At 42.5% G+C, this 23,028-nt stretch overlaps 1 protein-coding gene across 3 annotated transcripts; it reads left to right on the top strand.

The window, feature by feature from the left end:
* Window positions 1–70: 70 nt before the first annotated feature.
* Window positions 71–20,716, top strand: LOC310859083 (ectonucleoside triphosphate diphosphohydrolase 7-like). Of its 3 annotated transcripts, none has more exons than XM_083765460.1 (14): window positions 71–208; window positions 587–660; window positions 2,586–2,753; window positions 3,332–3,537; window positions 8,968–9,118; window positions 9,662–9,765; window positions 10,049–10,108; window positions 10,985–11,133; window positions 11,748–11,914; window positions 12,868–13,069; window positions 13,727–13,846; window positions 14,709–14,794; window positions 17,736–17,897; window positions 19,229–20,716. In XM_083765460.1, the coding sequence occupies exons 2-14, from the start codon at window positions 653–655 to the stop codon at window positions 19,431–19,433; spliced, it is 1,788 nt and encodes a 595-aa protein (XP_083621586.1). In that variant the 5' UTR covers window positions 71–208; window positions 587–652; the 3' UTR covers window positions 19,434–20,716. The 3 variants fall into 3 exon arrangements, with proteins under 3 accessions (XP_083621586.1, XP_083621585.1, XP_083621587.1); XM_083765459.1 differs by having other exon boundaries at window positions 10,982–11,133; XM_083765461.1 differs by lacking the exon at window positions 10,049–10,108 and having other exon boundaries at window positions 10,982–11,133.
* The last annotated feature ends 2,312 nt before the right edge of the window (window positions 20,717–23,028 follow it).

The raw sequence follows: 23,028 nt of genomic DNA, 5'->3' as shown, positions 1-23,028 counted from the left end.
CACCCGGATATACGTAGTGTGGTGGATTTAAATACGTCGTGTTGTCATTTCCCATCTGTCTCAACGTCTCAACATGATCTCTCCTGCCTGGCTGGCTGCTTCCTCTGTAGTAATCCGAGGAAGCAGTTTTTTACATTTTGCACTAAACAAATAATAACACATTTACAACGTCCACCAATTCACCAAGTCTTGGAACAGGAAACGCACAGTAAGTAAATGATCACACACATCACTGCATTATATTTCAACCATATGGAAGTAACCAATGGAATAATGGCCCGCCCCGGGAAGCCGGTATTGGTGTTGCTAGCTAAAACTCTACACTTTATCATTTATATGTAAATTGTAACATGGTAGTTTTAGGCTTATAATCTATTCTCTGGCAAAGAAAAAGACATGCCGTCCTAAAAGCTAACAGGCTAAATGTGCTGATTTCATTTTGACAGATGGTATGTGGTGGCAACTTGTTAAATTACATAACAACTGTAGCTTGTGTGTCTTGTTTGTTGTTGTCTGTTTATATTGAATGCAAATCAATATCATGACATGGACCTGTGTTTTCCTTTTCTCCTCTCCTCCCATGCAGCGCAACAGAAGAAACCCCACCATGACTGAACAACCGTGCACAGTCTTGTATTCCACTCTATAACATATGGCAAGGTAATGCATGTAAGGCAGCACTGGTATTTGCTCATGGAAGCACATCTGAAGATGTTTTATGCCAGGGAGTGGGACGGTGGGACCCCCATAAAAGATATTCAAATTTATGTTTTGAAAATAGCAGATCTGTGAGCTTAGATCTGTGATCTTTGAGCATCACATTACGACACGTTGTGACTTCGGCTACATGAAAAATCATGTAAAATCATGTAGCCGATGATTTCTATGCCATATTATTAAGGGTCCATTTGGTCACCATCAATCATTTCACTGGGGACCCCCCTGGAGAACCCCCGGGGGTCCCCGGACTCACTTTGAGAACCACTGTTGTTAGGAATATGATACTTCACTAATAGTTGTTTTTAGGAATAGCTTTTAGCCTATCTTACCATTCTTATAGTTATTACATAACACTGTTATTACAGGCTTTATCTTTATAGATGCATGCAGCAGTCTAGTCTAGTGCACTATGGAAGTTAATTATCAAAGTGTGATAACACCTGTACATGACGTCGTTCCTTGTCCAAAGCACATTGATTTCACAATGTGTTGTATGGAAATATGACTGTACTGTTGTACATTTAAATAGAATACGCCAAAGCACAAATTTATTCTATCACAGTCGGAAAATAAAGTTGGATTTGGGGGATTCAGTGAAGTGTCCATGACATAGCTTTCTGCACCTGATTTTTTTTTCTTGTTTTCTTTTTTGGTGTGCATGATGCATACCATCCATTTGTTGGACAATTCACAATGTGTTGTCACGAGAGTATAAATTATCCTGGCAACAGAGATGCCCTACAGAACATGTTCAGTTTGTTACTGGTTTCCCTCAATATGTGAAATTAAATAGACGGTGTCTTATTTATGCATCAGCATCACAATCAAATGTTATATTGTGTACTAATAGTAATACATCATAACACCTTTTGCCAGATGTCTTTATAGTAGCTATGGTCTGAAGATCTCCATGTTACTTAATGCAACCTTAGTTTGTATTGGTATATTGGTAGTCTCGTGTAGCAAGAGACTATTCCACAATCTCTGAATGCTATATATAGAGTCTGGAACTACACGAAAGCTGGGAACGGAAGCTGTCAGACGATTTTGATTCATATCAGGACAAATTTGCATGACCGTATAAAGTAAGCGAAACGGAAATGGCGAGGAGGGCGTCAAATCCTCGGCTCATTTTCAGAGCTTCCGTTTGCTCCAGAGTCCAGACTGTATGACGGAAGCTTTTGAAAATTGTGGGAGGCAACAACGAGAGTAGTATAGCGGCCATGACGGATACATTTTTCTAATTCCATTGTCATAATTGAATGACGTCCATTATCCATACTAATCCATAGTGCATTTTGTTATATTGTTTGCTCAGTCTTGTCGGTCTGTCTCCTCTCCTCCAGTGTTGTTTTCGTCGACTAAAACTAAGACGAAAAATGTTCGTCGACTACCTTTTTCCACTGACGAAAACTAAATGGAAACTAAATTAAAACTAAGCTATGATGACTAAAACTAAGACTAAATATATTGACAATTTCGTCGAGAAATAAAAACTAGACTAAAATGTTAGGAAGGGACTAGTGGACAAGAGATCCAGTATGAGTCATTTTGCACTTGGTTGCATGCTGAAAATAGCCGATCTACAAGTTCACAACACGCCGCTCTGCGACGCGTTGTGTAAAATCAGCCATTACGACGGCATCAAGGACCGCCAAAATACATTTTAGTCGACTAAATCAACCGTAGATTTAGTCGACTAGAATCGCATGACATTTAGTCGACTAAAACTAGACTAACACAAAAACATTCCAGGTGACTAAAATGTGACTAAAACGAAATGGAAACTATTCAAAAGACTATGACTAAAACTAACTAACTAACTAAAATTGCTGCCAAAAACAACACTGCTCTCCTCCACACAGGATCAGCCTGTCCTGTGTGCCGGCCTCCTGGTACTGTGGCTGTGTCCCCAGGCAGAGGCTGCTCCTGCTGCTGCTGCTGACCTGCATGACCCTGCTGCTGCTGGGCCTCTACGAGAACCAGCTCCTGGGCCCCCACCATCACCACCGCGCTGGGGGCCGCATCAACAAGTGAGCCAGCTTATAAACAATATCCACTAAAGTGACTTGAACGCCGGCATCCATTCCATCCGTGTTCTGGTGGGGAAAACGTTTGCTGAAAATATAGCCAATCTACAAGACGCTTACAAAGCGTTGTAAGCTTGTAGATCTACTCATTTTCAGCAAAGATATTTAATGTTTAATATTTGATGACTGCTGCAGCAGAAACTTCACTTGTGTGGGACTCTGATCAACCAAGTATAGGGTTTAAGACGGTGGTTAAGTTTGGAGAATAGAAGGAGATAGAGAAGTTATTAATAGCCAATCTAATGTAGAATAGATTGAACGGCATATCACTACATGTGAGCATGTCTGTTGCATTATATTGAATCAACAATTAAATAACTTAAATGAGTTCAGGTAACATACAATTGTTATCCAACTTGTATCATTGTACTGCCAGCCAGAATGATCATCTCAAATAAATTGTTCTTCCCCATTCTTGTTATCTAATTTTGTATCATATCATTGTATTTGCAAAGCCAGAATGATTAACTCTAACAAATTGTTCTTCCCCATTCGTGGTCCCTTTCTTCCTTCCTCCACAGATACCTGTCCATAGCCGAGACCATGGAGGCCACTGATGTCTTCAACCCGTCTCTGAACTACGGGGTGGTGGTGGACTGTGGCAGCAGTGGCTCCAGGGTGTTTGTTTACTTCTGGCCCCCCCACAACGGGAACCCCCACACTCTGCTGGACATCAAGCAGATGAAGGACCGCGACCGCCGACCTGTGGTCAAGAAGATCAAACCTGGTGAGTGAAGAGCTCAGTTATACTTGGTTTGCGTGCTCAATAAATAGCAGATCTACAAGCTCACAACACATCATATTCATGACGCATGCAAGTTGCAACACCGACACGCAACTAAGTATAAATCAGGTTTAGTAGGAGACGGGAGGGCGTGTCCCGGCCAGCTCACACTATCAGTGATGCTAATGGGGGTGCATTTTGCATCCCAAAATGCAGATTATTGATAATGGACCCATCTGTTGAGTGTGGACCTTTCTGGGGGTCCCATGGACACAATACTACTACTATTATTGTTCTTAGAGCATCCTCAACCGTGTAAAAATAATCAGAAAATAAAGCAGAAAGTAATAAAACAGTGCAACTAGTCGCAAAAAAAAAAAACAGTTTTAAAAAGCCAGTCAGAAAATAAAGTGGAAAGTAATGAAACAGTGCAACTAGTCGCAAAAAAAAAAAAAAACTGTTTTAAAAAGCCAGTCCACACCAGTGCAACTGGTGCCCTACTAAGGGGGTAGGGTAAGTGCTATGGCCCATAGCACTTACCCTACCCCCTTAGATAGCATTTCTGTAGACTTAGATAGCATTTGATACAGACTTATAGCATGTTATGTAGACAGCACTATAATTGCATTGTATATAGTCATAGCACGCCATAGTACATATGTATAGCATAGTAGTATATATATAGTTTATATGTATAGTCTCATAATATAGATATTCCACTGTTACTTTCTTAGCTTACGCATGTTTCATGATAAATGCTTTTTTGTGATGTATTCCCATGCTTTTTGTTCTTGCTTAATGTAAGTCGCTCTGGATTAAGAGCGTCTGCTAAATGCCTAAATTGTAATTGTAGTGCAAGTCCTTGCAAGTGCCATTGGGAATAATGGTTGCAAGTAGTAGTTGCATGTTGGAGGAGTTGCAACTGCAAGTTTTTGCATTGGTGTGGACTGGGCTTTACAAAGAGACATGTTTGCCTCTAGCGGTGTCGGTGTATGCCGTTTGGGTCAAAGTAATAAACATAGGGATCATTGGAAGAATTAACACTTAAAGTGAAACACTTATTTGTTTCACATTTTAAATACAGTATCTTTTTCCTAAGCTTGAACCCACACATTGGTTAAATTTATGTAACTTGTCCTTGTTGTTCACCATACAGAAACCAGAGCCATTTATCCCAGGATATGTATTGTAATTTGTGAGAAAGGTTGATATTTGTCTTCTTGGAAATGGGTATAGAAAATGTTCCTCTGTAGTCTGTATACACATACTGTAGAAAAGTGCTATACATTCCAGATATTCATCTACTAAGACCTCAAAGACGCTTTACATGTGTGTTGGGGCCAGGGGAGAGAAGAAAACTACTTCATTGGGGGGAAAGAAACTCAGATAAGCAAAAGATAAGCTTGGAAAGGCGATTCTGGAGAGGTGGGTTTTCAGGGCGCTTTTGAAGGTATAGGGAGGGAGGGGTTGTCTCTGTCTCTGATATGTTTGGGGAGTGCATTCCAGAGGGAGGGGCCACCCATAGAGAAGGCCCTGTCGCCCCAGGTTGGGAGCCTGGTCTTGGGGACCTCCAGGAGGCCGGCATCACTGACTGGACCCGAGGGAAATACCCATATTTCAGGTGGTGGTGCTCTACTACGCTGCTCCTTGCAGTGGTGTGGTTATTTTCTTATCACTGGCTTACATAATGTCGAGATTATGGCAGCAGAGGGTTGTATATTTTTGTTGAGGAGTCCTCACATGCGATTGACTGATGTTGGCCTGGGCCGTGGCCAATATCAGCTCAGAATGTAGTGTGTGTGAACGGAACATAAACCAAAAGCATGGACATATGTATGTTTGTGTTCCTCATGTTCCTTTTGATTATTATCGTTTGGATTAAACGCATTCCACCTGGCATCTCTATTTTGGGTGCGTCACTACTAGGTGGAAATGTTCGCAACCTTTCACAGTACGTTTTACCATTTTCCAAAAGATTTCAAACGTTTTCATCAGCTGTCGCCGGTAGTCGCCGGGTCCCATAGACAAATAATGCACTTCCGGAAGATTCGTCTGGCTGTCGCGCCGCTGTTAAAACGTACTGTCATAGTTATTACAGGGGGCCGCCAAATCTTTGTGTGATAGGATATATATACAGTATATATTATATTTACATTAACCACTTGAACTTGAATCATCCCTACTCTGAGCACTTTAGCCAAAAATAGACGGATCTACAAACACCGCCTCAATGATGTAAAGTAACCAAGTTAATTTACTAGTAGTAGTGGAGCAATTTAAACTATTTGTTCTCAAAAACGTTCATTCCAAAATGTATGTAATTTGGCTGTAGAACCCTGAATCTGAAAAGAGCTTTGTGCCATGGACCCCATAAGAGCAGATTCGTATTGTTAACATGTTTCAAAACGATTATTCATAATTTTCTTAATTATTCAAGATAATTCATCTATAAGGTCACAAAATGTGTTTGTAGATATGCTATAGATATACTATAAAATAAGGTTAAATGTTGCTGGGGAACCCCTGGAAACTATTCAAGGCCCCGAACCCAACTCCAACATGTGGTTTGATAAGATTTGGCAACGTTGAATGTCCTGGTTCTGAAAAGAGTTGGTGCAAATATATTTAATGTAATCAGCTGTCCTTATGTTATAAAGTAATAGCCTTGTTTATTTTTGTCTCCACCAGGCCGAAGGCACACACACGGACGGACTGCAAAACATACTCTCTGTATGTTTTGCAGTCCGTCCGTCCGTCTGTGTGTGTGTGTGTGTGTGTGTGTGTGTGTGTGTGTGTGTGTGTGTGTGACTGTGTGTGTGTGTGTCCGTGTGTGTGTGTGTGTCCGTCCGTCTGTGTACAGCTAATCTCAGGCACCGTTAAAGGTGATTATCTTTTTTCAAAGTGTTGCAGTTTGGAAGTGCTCATTAGATATCACTCAACTGCCCTGTGTACCACCTGTTTTGAATTTGCACATAACAGGCCAATGTGAAAAGGGTGGGATATATTCCTCAGCCTAGTAGGAATTAGGATGGAATATGAAATATCAGACAGATCCGTCTTGAATACATGACTATAGAGATAGTGTTCAACGATTTGCGGGATTTTGGGACAGAATCTGGAGGAGTAATGTGTTTTTCAAAGGTCGGCCTCCTGGTGGCGCTATAACAGGCTGTTCTGGAAGTTTTGGAGCAGAGGTTCATCGTTGGCATCCAGGGAGTGTGTGCCAAATTTGGCATCGACCAGGTTAAGGACAGAAAGTAACTCATAACATGTCTACAGTGGAGTTCTATGAAACAAACACTTTGAGGATAGAAAGAGAATAATTCAAGCTTTTCGTACAGCTGCAATGTTCGTGAGTTTGATGTTGTGTAATACAATCAGACAGGACTTTTCTGTTTGGATGAATGGGCTGCCAATGGGAAGTTGCACCTTGTTAGCACCCTGCCATTAACTTACAGTATATGGTTAGATGGACGCGGTCTGCATATGGTCCATTGCCATCCAAGGCGTAAGAAGAAATGTCACTCTTTTTACATTGGCTTATTATAGCGCTACCAGGAGGCCACAACCTGACCTGGTGGAGACCTGTGCCCCGAGGAGCACTTTTTCTAGTTATATGCTGTATTTATTGATCTACAAAGTTACTTTGTAAATTTGTATTATCATTTCAAAACATACATTAACCACTTCAGCCCTATATACATTTCAGCCATTTGAAAATAGCCGATCTACAAGCTAATGCGTTGCGATGTGAAGCATTGTAAGCTTGTAGATCTGCTATTTTGTACTTTTAAGTACATTTTTATACCAAATAATACTTTTACTCAACTCAATTTTGAATTCTGCAGTATTTCTACATTGCCGTATTGATACTTTTACTTAAGTAAGGCATTTTAGTACTTTTCCCACTACTGTAAGGCCTCGCGCTACGAGGAGTTGTGAGCTTGTAGATTGGCTATTTTAGTCAAAGAGGTTTGGTGTAGATTGGGGGGAAAAAAGGGTTTATGTTTAAGGTAACATTTCTGAAAATACACATTAACATGAATTCATAGTGCTGTCAAACAAGTATGAAGCTATCTATGAAATCTATGAAAAAGTACATAATATGTAGGGCGGTCCCTGCTTTATCTCTCTCTCTCAGCCTGAAAATCGTTGAAGACCCCTGGGTGTATGGTTTGTTAACCCATAGCTATTGAAAAATAGCAGATCTACAAGCTCATAGCACGCCACCGAGTGGCGCGCTACGAGCTTGTAGGTCTGCTACGTTTTTTTGCAAATTATATATATATATATATTTCAGAGCGAACATTTTTAACGAAGAAAGTTGCTTCTGAGGGGTCCCTGGAACTACATATTTTGAGATGGGGGTCCGTGGCCCAATAGAGATAAGCAATAATTCTGGGTGTCCTTGACATGAAAAAGGTTGAGCACCACTGACATAGAAACAGGTTTTTCAGATTTTCTTTTTTGGATTTAGAAGCCTTTTGTTTATCGAACTCTGTCCAAAATGGGTTAACTGTAGCATGTTGTCTGGTAACATGGTTCATACCAGGTTTTTCAGATTTATTTTTAGGATTTAGAAGCCTTTTCTTTCTATCGACCTCATTCCAAAATGGGTTAACTGTAGCATGTTGTCTGGTAACATGGTTCATACCATGTGCTGTTTTTATCTTAGTCCCACAACTCAAGATTAGATTGTTCAGTCGGCTCAGTATGTGCCTAGAAGGGATTGGCCCAGCACAGAACATGTTGTGTTTTTATGTTTTATGATGTTTTCTTTTCACGAGGGTGGCTGGGCCCCCTCTGGCACATTTGAACAGCTGCCATAATTATTAAGATTTCTTTTTTAAGAACATGAAAAAAAGCAGACTTCTGCTGCACAATACATGTATTCATTTGAATTGTTCACGGGTGTGGTATAAAAGGGGCCGTGTTTACTAAAATGCCAACCTTTTTTATGATTTATCATTTCATTCGGTTTACATGTGCCAGTGGATAAAGAATAGAGAGGACGTGGAGTTAAATGGAAATTATAAAAAAATGTATTTACCAAAAAACAATGTATTGTATGCTATTACAGTAGGTACTATACAGCTACAGTTTATCTGTAACATACTGTAATTGGTACTGATAACTAACTAACAAATTGCCTGTTACTTTCATAAGCTTCTTACACACAAGAGTAATTTTATTATGACACCTGTTGTGTAGTTGGTGTGTTCTTAAAATCTGTGCAAAGATATGGATCTTTTTCATCATAAAATACAGAATTATTTGTTTTACTGTTTCTTCATATAGGCCCCAAGGAACCATCTAGCTCAGGACCAAGTGGGTGAAAGTTAAATGATTAGATTTTTATACCAGAAAAACAAATCACCTCTCAGTCAGCACTGGGTCTTACCCAGCGTTGTGTTATCATCATCATGCTCTCAGGTATCTCCACCTTGGGCCAAACGCCAACCAAAGCCAGTGACTACCTGCAGCCACTCCTCCGCTTTGCAGCAGCACACGTCCCCAGGGCCAAGCACAAGGAGACCCCCCTCTACATTCTCTGCACCGCAGGCATGAGGCTGCTGCCAGAGAAGTACGGTTTTAGATGTAGTGTGTGTGTGTGTGTGTGTGTGTGTGTGCATGTACTGAGTGCTACTGTAGGTTTTTAGTAGGGATGCACCGAATACTGAATATAGGAAACAGTTGGCCGAATACCGAATATCCGAATATGTATATATACCTTAAAGCTACCTGATTTATGGCTAAATAAATGGTTAAGGCAAAACTTTATTTGAAAAATAATCACTATTATGGGTCCATAAAACATTTATTCAGCTCTCTTGAATGCATTAATTGCATACACTATTCAGTGATATATTTTCTGCCTATTAGGGCCGAAACCGAATAGGCCGAAAATGCATTTTTAGCCGAATATTCGGTGCATCACTAGTTTTTAGTAGAGCCAAACGATTATATCCATTTGGCTGATACATCAGCCATCATTAGATATTCTTCGACGAGATCGGTATCTGCAATTACGCAGCCGATGTGTCCCAATCATTATAGGTGAACATTGGATCAAAATGTCAATGCGTTACACGTTAGAGTGACGTATACCTGTACTGTGTGTTATTAGCCAACAGACTGCCATTCTGGAGGACCTGGTCACCGATGTTCCCCTTGAGTTTAATTTCTTGTTCTCACAGTCACATGCCGAGGTCATATCTGGCAAACAGGAAGGTGAGTTTCTATGTGGGATTACTTGGATATTATCATTGAATGCTCACATTGCTTTCAGTAAGTTGGTTTTAATGTCGAGCCATGGGCAAATTTGATCAAGTCTCCTTTAGTCACACATCAAGGCACACGATTTGTTTTTGTTTTATTACAGAAATAGATAAATGTATCAGTTTACAGATGAGCATTCACTTGTGTGTTGTCTCCACTGATATTTGCCTACCTGAATGTGTGTGCTAGGCAGCTATCTTAATACTGTTAATACTGCTGCCTTTTTCTACCTCAGGAGTGTATGCATGGATTGGCATTAACTTTGTGCTGGGCAGATTTGACCATGCTGATGAGGGTGAGTGTGCAATGGTTTAATCACGTTCAACCTGGCATCCCCCATTTTGTGCATCATATAAGCAAAAATGTAACCAAAACAAAATCAATTCATGGAAACCTTTTTTTGTTTTCGTCGCATTCAGGAATGCGACAAAAACAAACAAATCTCCATGAATTCAAGGCTTCATGATCAGGGGTCATTTTTGGACATTTTTGTCAACATTCCATTTTTGTCACGGACATACAAAATGAGTGGACAAAAAATATTTCCAGAAATGTATGAATAAATAGCTCCTGAATGACCATAACAGGCCAGTAGCTCTGAGACTCTCAGAGTTACAGAGTGTTCGAATGGAACCAAATGGACCCGGGTCTTTGCAAATAAAACATTTGAGAACCACGAGGACTAGACCACTAGTGGACTCTTAATGTGCCATAGTGTGATAGTAAATAATTGTCATACATATTCTGAAGAAAACCTGGAGACTTACTTGACATTCAGTATTAAAGTGGGTGTTATAAGAACATTCATTATAACGGCGTGTAAAACGAAATAAAATTAAAATGCGACGGACATGACCAAGTCGGACATATTTGTTGGACTGTTGGTGACCCCGTTCATGATCTGAGGTCTGTAATTGATAGATTTGGACAGTTTACCCCAAAAAAATGATTTATTTTCTGATGCAGGATGATCGTTAACTTCAGAAATTGTGACAGCATTTATGTTCTTGTAAACACACACACACACACACACAGACAGACAGACAGACAGACATACATACTGCATGTGCAAAGAAAATAACCATTTGGAGTAATTTAATGTGCAAAACCGATGAACACTGACTTAAAAAAAGAGAACAATGAAATAATCTTCCTCCATTCCCTTCAGCAGAAGACGCCATGGTTGAGGTGACGACAGGGTCACAGAACCAGCAGCCAATCAGCCGACGGCGTACGGTGGGCATCATGGATATGGGAGGGGCTTCGCTGCAGATAGCCTATGAGGTGCCCAGTGCTGTCACCTTTAGTTCACCAGATGAGGTGACTAACCATGTCAAATATTTGTGTGTGTGTGTGTGTGTGTGTGTGTGTTGTTGTTTCTTTTATCCCTAGGTGGCTTAAAAAACCCAAAACAAACATCCTGTCTAGTAGTGTCAAGTAATAGTATGTCAACAATGTGCTATATATATATTTATTTTTTCTTCTTTTCCCTCTGTGTGTTAAGCATGTGCAGCAGCTATATCTGGTTGGACCATATAATGTATAACCTAATTCTGATCAGTGTTTGGTCTATTGTATTACGCCTCTTTTGCAGATCCAAATAAAATAATTCAAGTGTGTGTGTGTGTGTGTGGTGGGGGAGGTCCAGGGGTTCCCCCAGCAAAAGTAGTTAACGTAACAACACAATCATTTTAACCACTTATCTATTTATACGTTATAGCTATTAAAAAACCCCAGCAAAGATGCCAGTTCATTATTGATTTGTTGTTTGTACGTATATTTTGCTGTTAGACTTAATGATAGGTTATTTGTTAACTTATTATCTTGGATGACCATTTATATGCATGCATTACCGTGTTGTTCTTGCTTACTGTAAGTTGCTCTGCGTTAAGAGTGTGTGTGTGTGTGTGTGTGTGTGTGTGTGTGTGTTCCAGGAGGAGGCAGGGAAGAGCCTGCTGGCGGAGTTCAACCTGGGCTGCGACGTGGAGCGCACGCAGCACGAGTACCGCGTCTACGTCACCACCTTCCTGGGCTTCGGTGGCAACATGGCCCGGCAGCGCTACGAAGACATGCTGGTCAACAACACAATGGCCAAGAACAGGTATACACACACGTCGCTGTGGATTCCGTCGACCACAACTATGACGGAAAATGTCAGTCGACTTACCTTTTTTCACTGGCGAATATTAAATAAAAACCTGCTAGCTATGGTGACTGAAACGAAATATATCGACAATTTCGTAAAAACTAAAAACTAGACTAAAATGTCAGGGAGGGACAAGTGACAAGTGATCTTTTCAGATTGGATAGCTATAACCCTTTAATTAGTTCTACGAGTGATTCATTCGGGGACGCATGGGGTCACCACAGTGCAGTGTGCGACATGCGAGACGCTAGTGACAGCTGAGCTGAGCCCAGAGCCACAATATTGACTGCAACTTTATCCTGTGGGATTTATACAACGTATATATATATACTGTATATATATTTACAGCAGTACAGTATCCAATGTTGCTGCCCACCACGGAATAAAAATAGGCTTTGTATCCTACATATAAACCAAGTTTCACTTTTCATTAATGGCGTACTCTGAAACCGTAGCTGATAAAACCACACGCTAGTGCTTTTTTTTTATTACGTTGCTGGCCATTTTATCAGCGGAAAGATTTGCCTCCAGGATGGAACCTAGGTAGGTAATTGTGACCAAGTGGGTCACTACCCAGGTTACGGAAGGACACGACACAGGCAGTTGTTCTCTAGTAGGCTGTTTTTGTTCCTCTTAAGCCAGGGCATAACCATTTGAAAGCGTCACAACTTCACAATATTGGTTTACCCAGGAGAGCAGATGGCTCTCCACTGTCCGGACAGAGGCTCTCTCTCCTGAGTGTTTGTGGAGGTGACTGATTTAACCAGGTGCACAGCCACACCCAGCTCTGAGTCCAGTTCTAGTTTGACTAGTTTGCCAGGTGTGACTGCTTAAATCAGTCATCCTCCCTCTTTCGTGTGATAATATTGTCACCCACTTACGTTGGATTTTTTTTTTTCCTTCTGCAGGTTGCTGACGGTTCAGACTGGTCTGAGTGAAGATAAACCCTTCATGGACCCGTGCCTCCCCGCGGAGCTGTCGGACACGGTGGTCCGTGGCGGTCACACGGTGTACCTGAGGGGCCAGGGGGACTGGGCACAGTGTCAGGGCGCCGTGCGTCCCTTCCTGGGCCTCCACAACGGAACCATGTCCCCGAGAGGCGTCTACCAGGTAGAGTAGAACCTTCCGTTCCAAGACGTATTTAAAAACCACAACGATACTGGAAGGTTCACGATACGTTTTTTTTTAAAACACACAATTTTTGAGTGGTGCAACCACTCCAAGGGACAGCAATGTCCGTGTTCACCTATGTGACTATGTGACGTTAATGAGCACCAGTATGACTATTAGTACCAGTAGGGGCGCTGTTGTGCCAGAAACAGAGAGAGAGAGAGAGAGACAGTGCTGCACTGTTGCCTGCTAATGAGAGAGAGAGAGAGGAGGGGGAGGGTGGGGGGGAAAGAGAGGGGAGTTGCACCACTCAGTTCACACAGGTGTGATTATTTTTTCTGAACATTTTATTTCTGTCACACAAATCCAGTATTTTCTTCTTTTATTATTATTATATATTTGTTTTTACAATATTGCGTTCTCTCTTATCCTCTTCAATATAGTAGCAAATGACTGAAAACATTTTTTTTTTAATCAATTTCCTTACACAGATCCTGTATTATTCTCGTCTTTACTTTATTAATTGATGAACGATTTTTAAATTGTCACCAGTTTGAATCGATTTTTTAAAAATTGATGTACAATGAATCGTTACATGCCCATGTTCGACCTATATGGATATGGGCATCATTCCCTGTGTGGTTCGTTTGTCTCCAGGCCCCCATTGACTTCAGCAACAGTGAGTTCTATGGCTTCTCCGAGTTCTACTACTGTATGGAAGACGTGCTGAGGATAGGAGGACAGTACGACAGCGGAAAGTACTCGCGCTATGCCAAGGTAATTGGATTAACGAGCCGTTATATCATTTTGGGGCGTCCTGGACATGAAAGAGTTTGAGCACCACTGATAACCGCAACATATGTTAATTAACCCCTTTTGGTGTTTTAACTATAAGCATTACATTATACTTTAGCTATTGAAAAATAGCAGATCTACAAGCTCATAGCGCACCACCGAGTGGCGCGCGCTATGTGCTTGTAGTTGTGCTATTTTTGAAAAATCTTAAAAATGCGGCACAAATCTTTGTATATATATTCTTTCAGAGCGAACGTTTTTTTTTATTTTGACGTCAGGACAAAATGGGTTAATGCGCTAACAACTGTTTAGGAAACAGCGCTAGTTCACGCTGTATCACAAATCACAGTCGGGGACTTAGCCTAACAACAACTTTCAGTCTGTTGGTTTTTGCTTTAATACCCTCTGGCTGCACACAACAAATATATTAAACAAATCACGATCATCACACTTCAAGGTTACCTTGATTTATTCCGTGCTTGGTCGAATACATTAAACACTTTCAAACTGGCTGTCGTCCCCATCTTGTGCATGTCATTATATAGTTGAAAATCTATTAAAAAAAAACGCAGATCTACAAGCTCATTTATATGTGATGTGAAGTTCTGTGAGCAAGTGCAGTAGATCGGCTTATTCGCTGTGTGCAACATCGTCGTACAACAAAGTATAATATATTATAACTTTTTGTGTTTTTTCGTAAATTAACGCCCTACTTGATCACACTACAGCGTCACACAAAAGCATCAAAGTAGCAGATCTACAAGCTCAAAACGCTGCGCCACTGGTAACCAACCGGTATAAGTCCTAACCATGTGTGTGTCTCTGTCTGTCCGTCTGTCTGTAGGAGTACTGCGCCACCCAGTGGCCTAAACTGAAGCAGCGTCTGGACAGCAGGCTGTTCTCCCAGCAGGCAGACATCAACAGACTGAAGTAAGTTCATCTCATCCAGGGTGTCATGATGAGTCTAATGATTAGACTTATGACACCCTATTTATAGTGGACTAATGATGGGATTAGAGTAGACTCTAATCCAGTCATTAGTCCACTATAAATTCAGCCAAATTGCCGTACATTTTAGTACACATAGCAATCCCATTTTAGTTATGCATGATTTGTTTTTGTTTGATATCGTTGCTGACGGGCAGAAACCTCCCATCTCCAGTTGCATACTTTTTTTGTAAATCACTACTTGATCATAGTACAGTAAATAGTACAGTAAATGACTACTTGATCATAGTACAGTAAATAGTACAGTAAATTACTACTTGATCATAGTACAGTAAATAGTACAGTAAATTACTACTTGATCATATTACAGTAAATAGTACAGTAAATGACTACTTGATCATAGTACAGCGTCGCAGAAAAGCAGATCCACAAGCTCGACACGCAGCACGAAGGAATGTACTTTAAGCCTGTAGATTTGTTTTTGAATCTTGAAAAGTAACCCTTTTGTGCATGACAATGTACAATTTACATTGAACCAAAAAAGCTTGTCTTTTGTTTCAAATTATTATTATTAATTATTATTACTAGTCCTTACCCGTTGTGAGATATTTGCCCCCCCCCCCCTTGTGGCCGTGAAGGGTACTGCGCCCGGGTGCGTTTGTAATTCGTAATTCGTTACTCCCTCCATATGCATATGGTCAATGCCTGTGTGAAAAGTGGGAGTGATTGGTGCAGGCAGTAAGGATTTACGGCACTGTTTCTGACAGACACACACACGGACACACACACACGGACACATACTCAGACATTCGGTTAATTATAGTATGATTATGGGTCGCATGCACTTATAATACAGCTGTGTCAACATAGCAGCATGTGGTGAAATGTATAGTTTTTTTGTAGGGCCTCCAGTGTGGATAGAAAGTACAATATGGAGGGGGAAAAAGGCACGGACGGAAAGACAAGCAGGCACATTCCTGTGAAAATGTGGCTTTTGTGCTCATGTCAAGAGTTTAATTGTGTTTCAAGGTTTTTTTTTCTACCCGCGTAGAAACACATTCGCTTGTGTAGTCAGGGCAAGAGTGGTCAGCGATGCATTCTAGTGTTGCAAGTTCGCTACGATCACTAAATATCACTCAAATATTGCATGTTCTGATTCTGCACTGTCTGGTGTTAATTCTGGTTGTGTGAGACTTAATGTCCTTGTTTGCATGAATTACTGGCAGTTACCTCATTTAAACAGAAATGGCCAGCATTGGATCCCCAGAGAACAGACTATAAGCCGTTTGGAACGTTGTAGATGTTGGTTAACTAACTTACAGTAAGAGCAGTTGTAGATCATGTTGGTAAGACAGTTAGTCTTACAGTATGAGCTGTTGTAGAGCTTTGTCCTGTCGAGTGACTCTTAGACAATGTCGTTGAGGTTGAATGCGTTGGCTTGATCCAAACCTTCGCAAAAGTCAATAAAAGCTACTAACGCACCTTGAGACCTTTTCTTGAAGAATACATTGTCCACAGCTCGAATTTCAGTTTGCGCATAGTTACTGATCCACAAGTGAGCATACAAACAGCTTTCTTGGACATTGTTCTTGGCCCGTGCTGTGGTAAAAAGCATCTGCCCAGCCAGGTGCATGCCATTTCCCAATCAATCGCCTGATTGATTGGGAAATGGCATGCACCTGGCTGAGACATAAGCCCTGGAGAGACGTGCTCTAGGTGCCCACAAATAAGTCCGCTCTACAAATGTCTTCTAAATCAGTAGTTCTCAAATTCTTTCGTGTCAAGGACCCCCAAATTGATAATTGTGTTGCTGTCAGGAGGAAACCACCTAACTCCGTTTTTGAGGTTTTTGATTTATTTGCATAAATCAGTGCTATTGCCTATTGAACACAATTTACGTCTGTGTTATAAAACGATATTGAACCAATGAAAAGTAGTAAAAAAAGTGCTTCGGACAAAACCTCTTAACTCAATTGAACCCTCAAACTGTCTGCTCAAACACCTCTCCCCCTCTCATGCAAGTAATATATAAAGTCACAACACCAACTTTGATGACAGTATTGCTACCTGCAATTTTTGAGAACCACTTTTCTAAACCAAATGTTCTAAATCCTTTTCTGAAAAAAACGTATGCTATAGCTATATACTAGCTCAAATCTAAAATGACACGGATCATGCTTTCCTGGGTTTTTATGGGTCAAATTCAGAGCCATTTAAACAGTTTGACTGGTTTAAACGCGTAACCCACATTTTAATCAACCCCCTTTTACTGCCGAGATTGTTGAATTACCTTTAGAGCATGCGCTGAATTATTTTGGCTTTTAATCCGTGAAAATCCAGCGAAAAAAGGTTCCTCGGTTTGTTGTGATCCGATCGTACCATCCACCATCTTGGTGCACCCGGAAGACGCACACAAGACCCGCCTCCATGAGGCGTTGTACCCCATTCATTTGCATTGGCCTCAATTTCCCAGAAGCCCTAGCAGCCCACAGCATGTGACGATTTCCGGTTTCGTCATCAAAACGAAACCATCTAGTCTCTATCTCTGCGGCGAAGACAGAGTTTATTTTTATTTATTACAATACGGCGGATTAAACACATAAAACAAAAGGCGGGTATGTCGTATATAGCAACGACAGTAACTTGGAGTAAACCATTCCCGGCAGTAAAACTGTACCCATTTTGGGCGGGAACCCCTTTTGGCGTTAGCATTATGTGTTGCTTTAGCTATTTAAAAATAGCAGATCTACAAACTTGTAGATCTGCTATTTTTGAAGAAATCGCAAAAATGTGCCTCAAATCTTTCATAAAATTGTCATGATTTAGAAAACATTTATTTAAAATGTCGACGTCGGGCCTGAATGGTTATAATTTCCCCCCTGTATACTCCTGAAGCGTTTGGCTCATACATTCCGTTTTCCAGGTACCAGTGCTTCAAGTCAGCCTGGATGTACGAGGTCCTGCACTCGGGCTTCCGTTTCCCCAAGGACTACCGCAGTCTGCAGACGGCCCAGCTGGTGTACGACAAGGAGGTCCAGTGGACCCTGGGAGCCATCCTCTTCAAGACGCGATTCCTGCCTCTCAGGTACGTCGGACGGAGTCCGGTGACTCGGTCCCAACAATGCGGAAAGAACTTTGGATAGACGACGACGAAATCTGCCTCGGACTCCCGACCGGGTCGCCGACTCTGTCCCCTATAGGTCGTGACTTCCGACCTGTCCCCTATAGGTCGTGACTTCCGACCTGTCCCCTATAGGTCGTGACTTCCGACCTGCCCCCTATAGGTCGTGACTTCCGACTTGTCCCCTATAGGTCGTGACTTCCGACCTGTCCCCTATAGGTCGTGACTTCCGACCTGTCCCCTATAGGTCGTGACTTCCGACCTGTCCCCTATAGGTCGTGACTTCCGACCTGTCCCCTATAGGTCGTGACTTCCGACCTGTCCCCTATAGGTCGTGACTTCCGACCTGTCCCCTATAGGTCGTGACTTCCGACCTCTCCCCTATAGGTCGTGACTTGTCTCCTATGTCAGCGACCCTCCGCTGTAAGTCGACAACCTAGCGGCTGTAGGTCGGTGACCTAGCTTTGGAAATTATTCCACCTGGTGGGACTTGCATGGAATAAAGTTCTCAGTCGCCGCGACTGATTTCTGTCATTTGGTCATCATGTGTTCTATGAAAGCATGCACCGAAAATAGTCTTATCTACAGTACAATAGGAGGTGTGAACACCTTACACCTGCAGTACTGGCCTCCGTTCATTGACTGCCAGTAAGTTTTAGAATTTATTTTTTTAAGCTTTTATTGACAACTTTTATAGCCGTGCGAGGTCTGGCCCCAAGTTACATCTCAGCTATACTAAACCATGCGACTATCCTCGTACCCTCAGATCGTCAGGCAGGGGTCTACTGACTCCTTTTAAAACCCATGTCAGCGGACCTTTAAAACACAAAATGACTCCCTTTATTTTTTGTCCGGGCTGGTATGGCCAACTTTAACATCAACCTTCAATTTCTAAAACTGGCTGTCTGTCTGGCTACCAAAACATCATAAACATATCGTGCTAATTGTTTATGAAACACAGCACTAGTGTGTGGGAGGGGGGGCTCCTTTCACACTCTTTCACAAATCGCACAGATTTCTCATGAGATTTTAATATGCTTGAACCCATACATACACCAAGCCGAGGGTCCTTGAATTATAAAACAAGTCTAAGGAGCAGCACCTGCGCTGCTTCAAGAGAATAACTCCCACCTCCTCTCCTCTCCTCTCCTCTCCTCTCCTCTCCTCTCCTCTCCTCTCCTCTCCTCTCCTCTCCTCTCCTCTCCTCTCCTCTCCTCTCCTCTCCTCTCCTCTCCTCTCCTCTCCTCTCCTCTCCTCTCCTCTCCTCTCCTCTCCCTCTCCTCTTCTCTCTCCAGGGACCTCCAGCAGGAGACCTTCCGGAAGGACCAGAGCTCCAGCTGGCTGCGCTCCTCCTTCGTGTACAACCACCACGTGCTGTCGCTGTGCATCCTGGTGGTGCTGCTGGCCATCCTGCTGTACATCCTGCGCCTGCGGAGGATCCACCAGCGGGAGCAGCGGCAGGCCGACGCCCTGGACCTCCTCTGGGTGGAGGAGGCATAGTCTCTCCTGGCCTGAAACGCCCCTGGACCTCCTCTGGGTGGAGGAGGGAGAGTCTCTCCTTTCCTTTGCCCCACGAAGGGAGGGTCTGCCCCACTACTCGGCCACCATGAATGAGTCGGTCGGCTCAAGCGAACTTCGCAAACGTTCGACGCGGCAACTTGCTCGCTTTGGCTTCGCTCGGTGGCGTCTCTCGTCGTGGCTCAAGACGTTTGCTTGAGACGGCGCCCCCCCTCCGGCGAGGTCTTCCAGGGCGAAAGTCCCTCGCTTCGTAGGGCAGAAAACTGTGTCGCGTCTGCGACGGGACTGAACGTATTCAATAAACGATAAACTAGAGTAGAATCGTGTTTAGAGGCTGACTTCTGACGTGTCACACGGAGCAACGGTCATCTATTTTCAGCGCCGCGCGACACAGCTTGCACAGCCGCGCACACGTTAGGCTTAGGCTTGAGACTATGGCTCGTCCCGTGGCTCGTCTCATTGAGTGGATAAAAAAAAAATCTAAATGTAGGCCAACAACCTCCTGCCTACTGGAATGAGGTCTTTGGACGCACACGCATGCCTCCATCCCTCCCATGTGATGTGGACTGAACATGAATGTTCTGTTAGACCCCGGCTGTGACTGTTAAAACAAGAAAAATGAAAAAAAAGGTAATGTCAACAAATAGGGATTTGCCAGCGCTGGAACGGAATTGACCTACGATTGACCTCGACTGAAACAACAGAAGCTCACTCTCTGTTTTAACCCACAGACTGCACAGGTTAAGCCTGTCTTATCCTTCTGTCGTACGACGACAGAAGGATAAGAAAATAGCGGATCTACAAGCTCACAATGCGTCGCATCTGCGCCGCATTGTGAGCTTGTAGGTCAGCTATTTTCAACATGTGACCCTGCCATTTGATGGGCTATATACATTAAGCATTTAGAGGCCACCACAGAACATTCCATTTCCAGTCTTGTCGGTTGGCCAAAAAGACATTTCTTTAATAGCAGTGTGAAATTGACGGCGATATTGGGCAGAGGGGAAGGCAGACAGCCGTCGTCCTTGAAGACGAGGGAGAGAAAATGTAATATGCATGACCCCTGCTTTCAAAGGATTTCCTCTGCAGGCATAAGACTGAGATGGAACTTTTAAATGTTCAAAGCTAACAATTTCAAAAATCATTCCTCCTGAAGAAGGTGACTTGAATCAAGGAGCCAAAAATGTTTGTTTTAGTCTGACTGTACTTCTTTTAACCCATTTTAGGTCGGGAACCCCTTTTGGTGTTTTAAACATTATGTTATAATTTAGCTATTGAAAAATAGCAGATCTACAAGCTCATAGCGTGCCACCGAGTGGCGCGCCACGAGCTTGTAGGTCTGCTATTTTTTTTTTAATCTTGGAAAATGTGCCGCAAATCTTTGAAAATATATTCTTTCAGAGCGAACGTTTTTACTCAAATCGTTGCGTCCCTGGAACACCATATTTTCAGATGGGGGGTCCGCGGCCAAATACAGATAATTCTGGGGGTCCTTGACATGGAATATTGAGCACCACATATAGATACATATAGAAACATAGGTATTTCAGAAAACTGTCAAGATTTTTTTATTTTATTTCGATGTCGGGCCTAAATGGGTTAAAGTCTGTCCCAATTCACTTCTGTTCGTTCCCTGACTGTCATGCGTCTGATCGGCTCGACCTCTGTGGTGATGATACTCTCACAATGTGTCTGAGTAGAACTTTATCTATAACTACGTTTTTTTTTAATAATGCTTTATCTGTCTGGGTTCAGAAAAAAGACTTGAATGATACATTGCATCCCTGTCATTATAGATGGATATTTTAAAACATTTCAACATAAAGCCGATCTAGATGCATTGTGAGATTGTAGATCAGCTATTCATCATGCTTCATGATTGTGTACTGTATATAGATAGGGCTTAAGTGGTTAAGTCGAGCTATGATTTAATCAGTGTTTCGTAACCACGGTGCTAATAGGAATATCCAGAGCCATTTAATAATGATGGTGTAGTAGGATTCTCAAACTTTTCAGGCTGCCAACCCCCCCCCCCCCCCCCCCAAATCATATCTTCATTCCTTAAGCCAATAATTTGATGACCGCCGGAGTCTCTGGTAGGAGAGTCTAAAGAATCATCAAAGTATTGACTCAGGAATGCGACAAAAACCAAAAAAAAATCCATTAATTCAAGGTGTGTAATTGATAGAAAACTAGAAAAAGTGCCCTTCTGGGCACAGGTCTCCACCAGGTTATCCACAGATCCGTGCAGTTAGAGGTAAAAACACTTTTGGGCCAGTTATAGCGCCACCTTGAGGCTGAGTTGAAATTGTTCATGTGGCATTTCGTCCTCGGCCTAGTGGGAATGTGCGTGCACAATTTCACGGAAATCACGCGATGTGTTCATGATTTGCAGCATTTTGTTTGAAACTGAGCACTCCTGTGAACTTTGGAAGCCAATCTTAACCAATCAGGATGGAGTCTGAGAAATCTGAAAGACCCGTTTCGTTGAATGGCTCTAGAGAGACTGTGTACTAATTTGCGTGATGTTTGGACAAAATCTGTAGGTGTACTGTGAAAAAACTTGTTTTGCACAAAGCGGCCTCCTGGTGGCGCTATAACAGGCCGTTCTGGAAAGTTTGGGGCAGAGGTTCATCGTTGGCATCCAGGGAGTGTGTGTGCAAAATTTGGCATCGACCGGGTTAACGGTGGCCGAGATTAGCTGTTCACGGACACACGGACACACGGACGGACGGACGGACGGACACACGGACGGACGAAGTGCAAAACATACTCTCCCCACATGCCTTCGGCCTGGTGGAGACAATAAGTTATTGGGGGGGGGGGGGGGGGGGGGAGGCGTGGTGAACTACTCCTGTAAGCTAATCACCTGGGGACCCCCAAAAATGTATTACTTACCAGTGGTGTAGGCTAAAATAAAACGGGGGAGATTCTGTCAAAACGTGTTTGAGCGAGAGAGAGAGAGACCAAACTCACAAGATGGAGAGTCACCTCAATTCAGTCCATGTAAGTTGACAGATTTTCATGACATATGGCTAGTTGTATAGCTCCGTGCAGCTGGCTATTTATTGCTGTAACCTCATCCAAGGAAGGACTTATAAAAGGATTGGACCCAGAGACAGAGAAACAAGCCCAGGGGCTTTGCTCGGGTTTATTATGTGATGTCTATCACAATAGAGGAAATGTGGTATCAATTTGTTGTTCTCCGTTCGGCATTCACGCAGCCATCTGGTGACATCTCTCCAGCGCTGCGGCAGTTCGGTTTTAGTGCTACATCTCTCTGCCCATAAATTGACGACTTTTCCAACAACAGTTGTGAAAAGGCCAGGCAAGTGGTGGTGGTAGAACGGGAACTGTAAATTAAATGTCAGAATAGAAACGGCTCTCATCTCATCCTCCTCACTGCTACAACACCCAGTGGCTCCCAAATGTTTTTATGTTCAATTCACACCAAATTAATACGTATTTAATTTACATACCTGCAGACCCCCCCCCCCCCCCCATCTGAAAATATTTTGGGACCAACGTACATGATTTGTATTGTTAAATCACATTTCTTTCATTTTCTTTTTTTTAC

The sequence above is a fragment of the Protomyctophum parallelum genome (assembly GCF_964188405.1).
Source record: "Protomyctophum parallelum genome assembly, chromosome: 5".
Taxonomy (NCBI): domain Eukaryota; kingdom Metazoa; phylum Chordata; class Actinopteri; order Myctophiformes; family Myctophidae; genus Protomyctophum; species Protomyctophum parallelum.
This window is presented reverse-complemented; position numbering and strand designations above follow the sequence as displayed.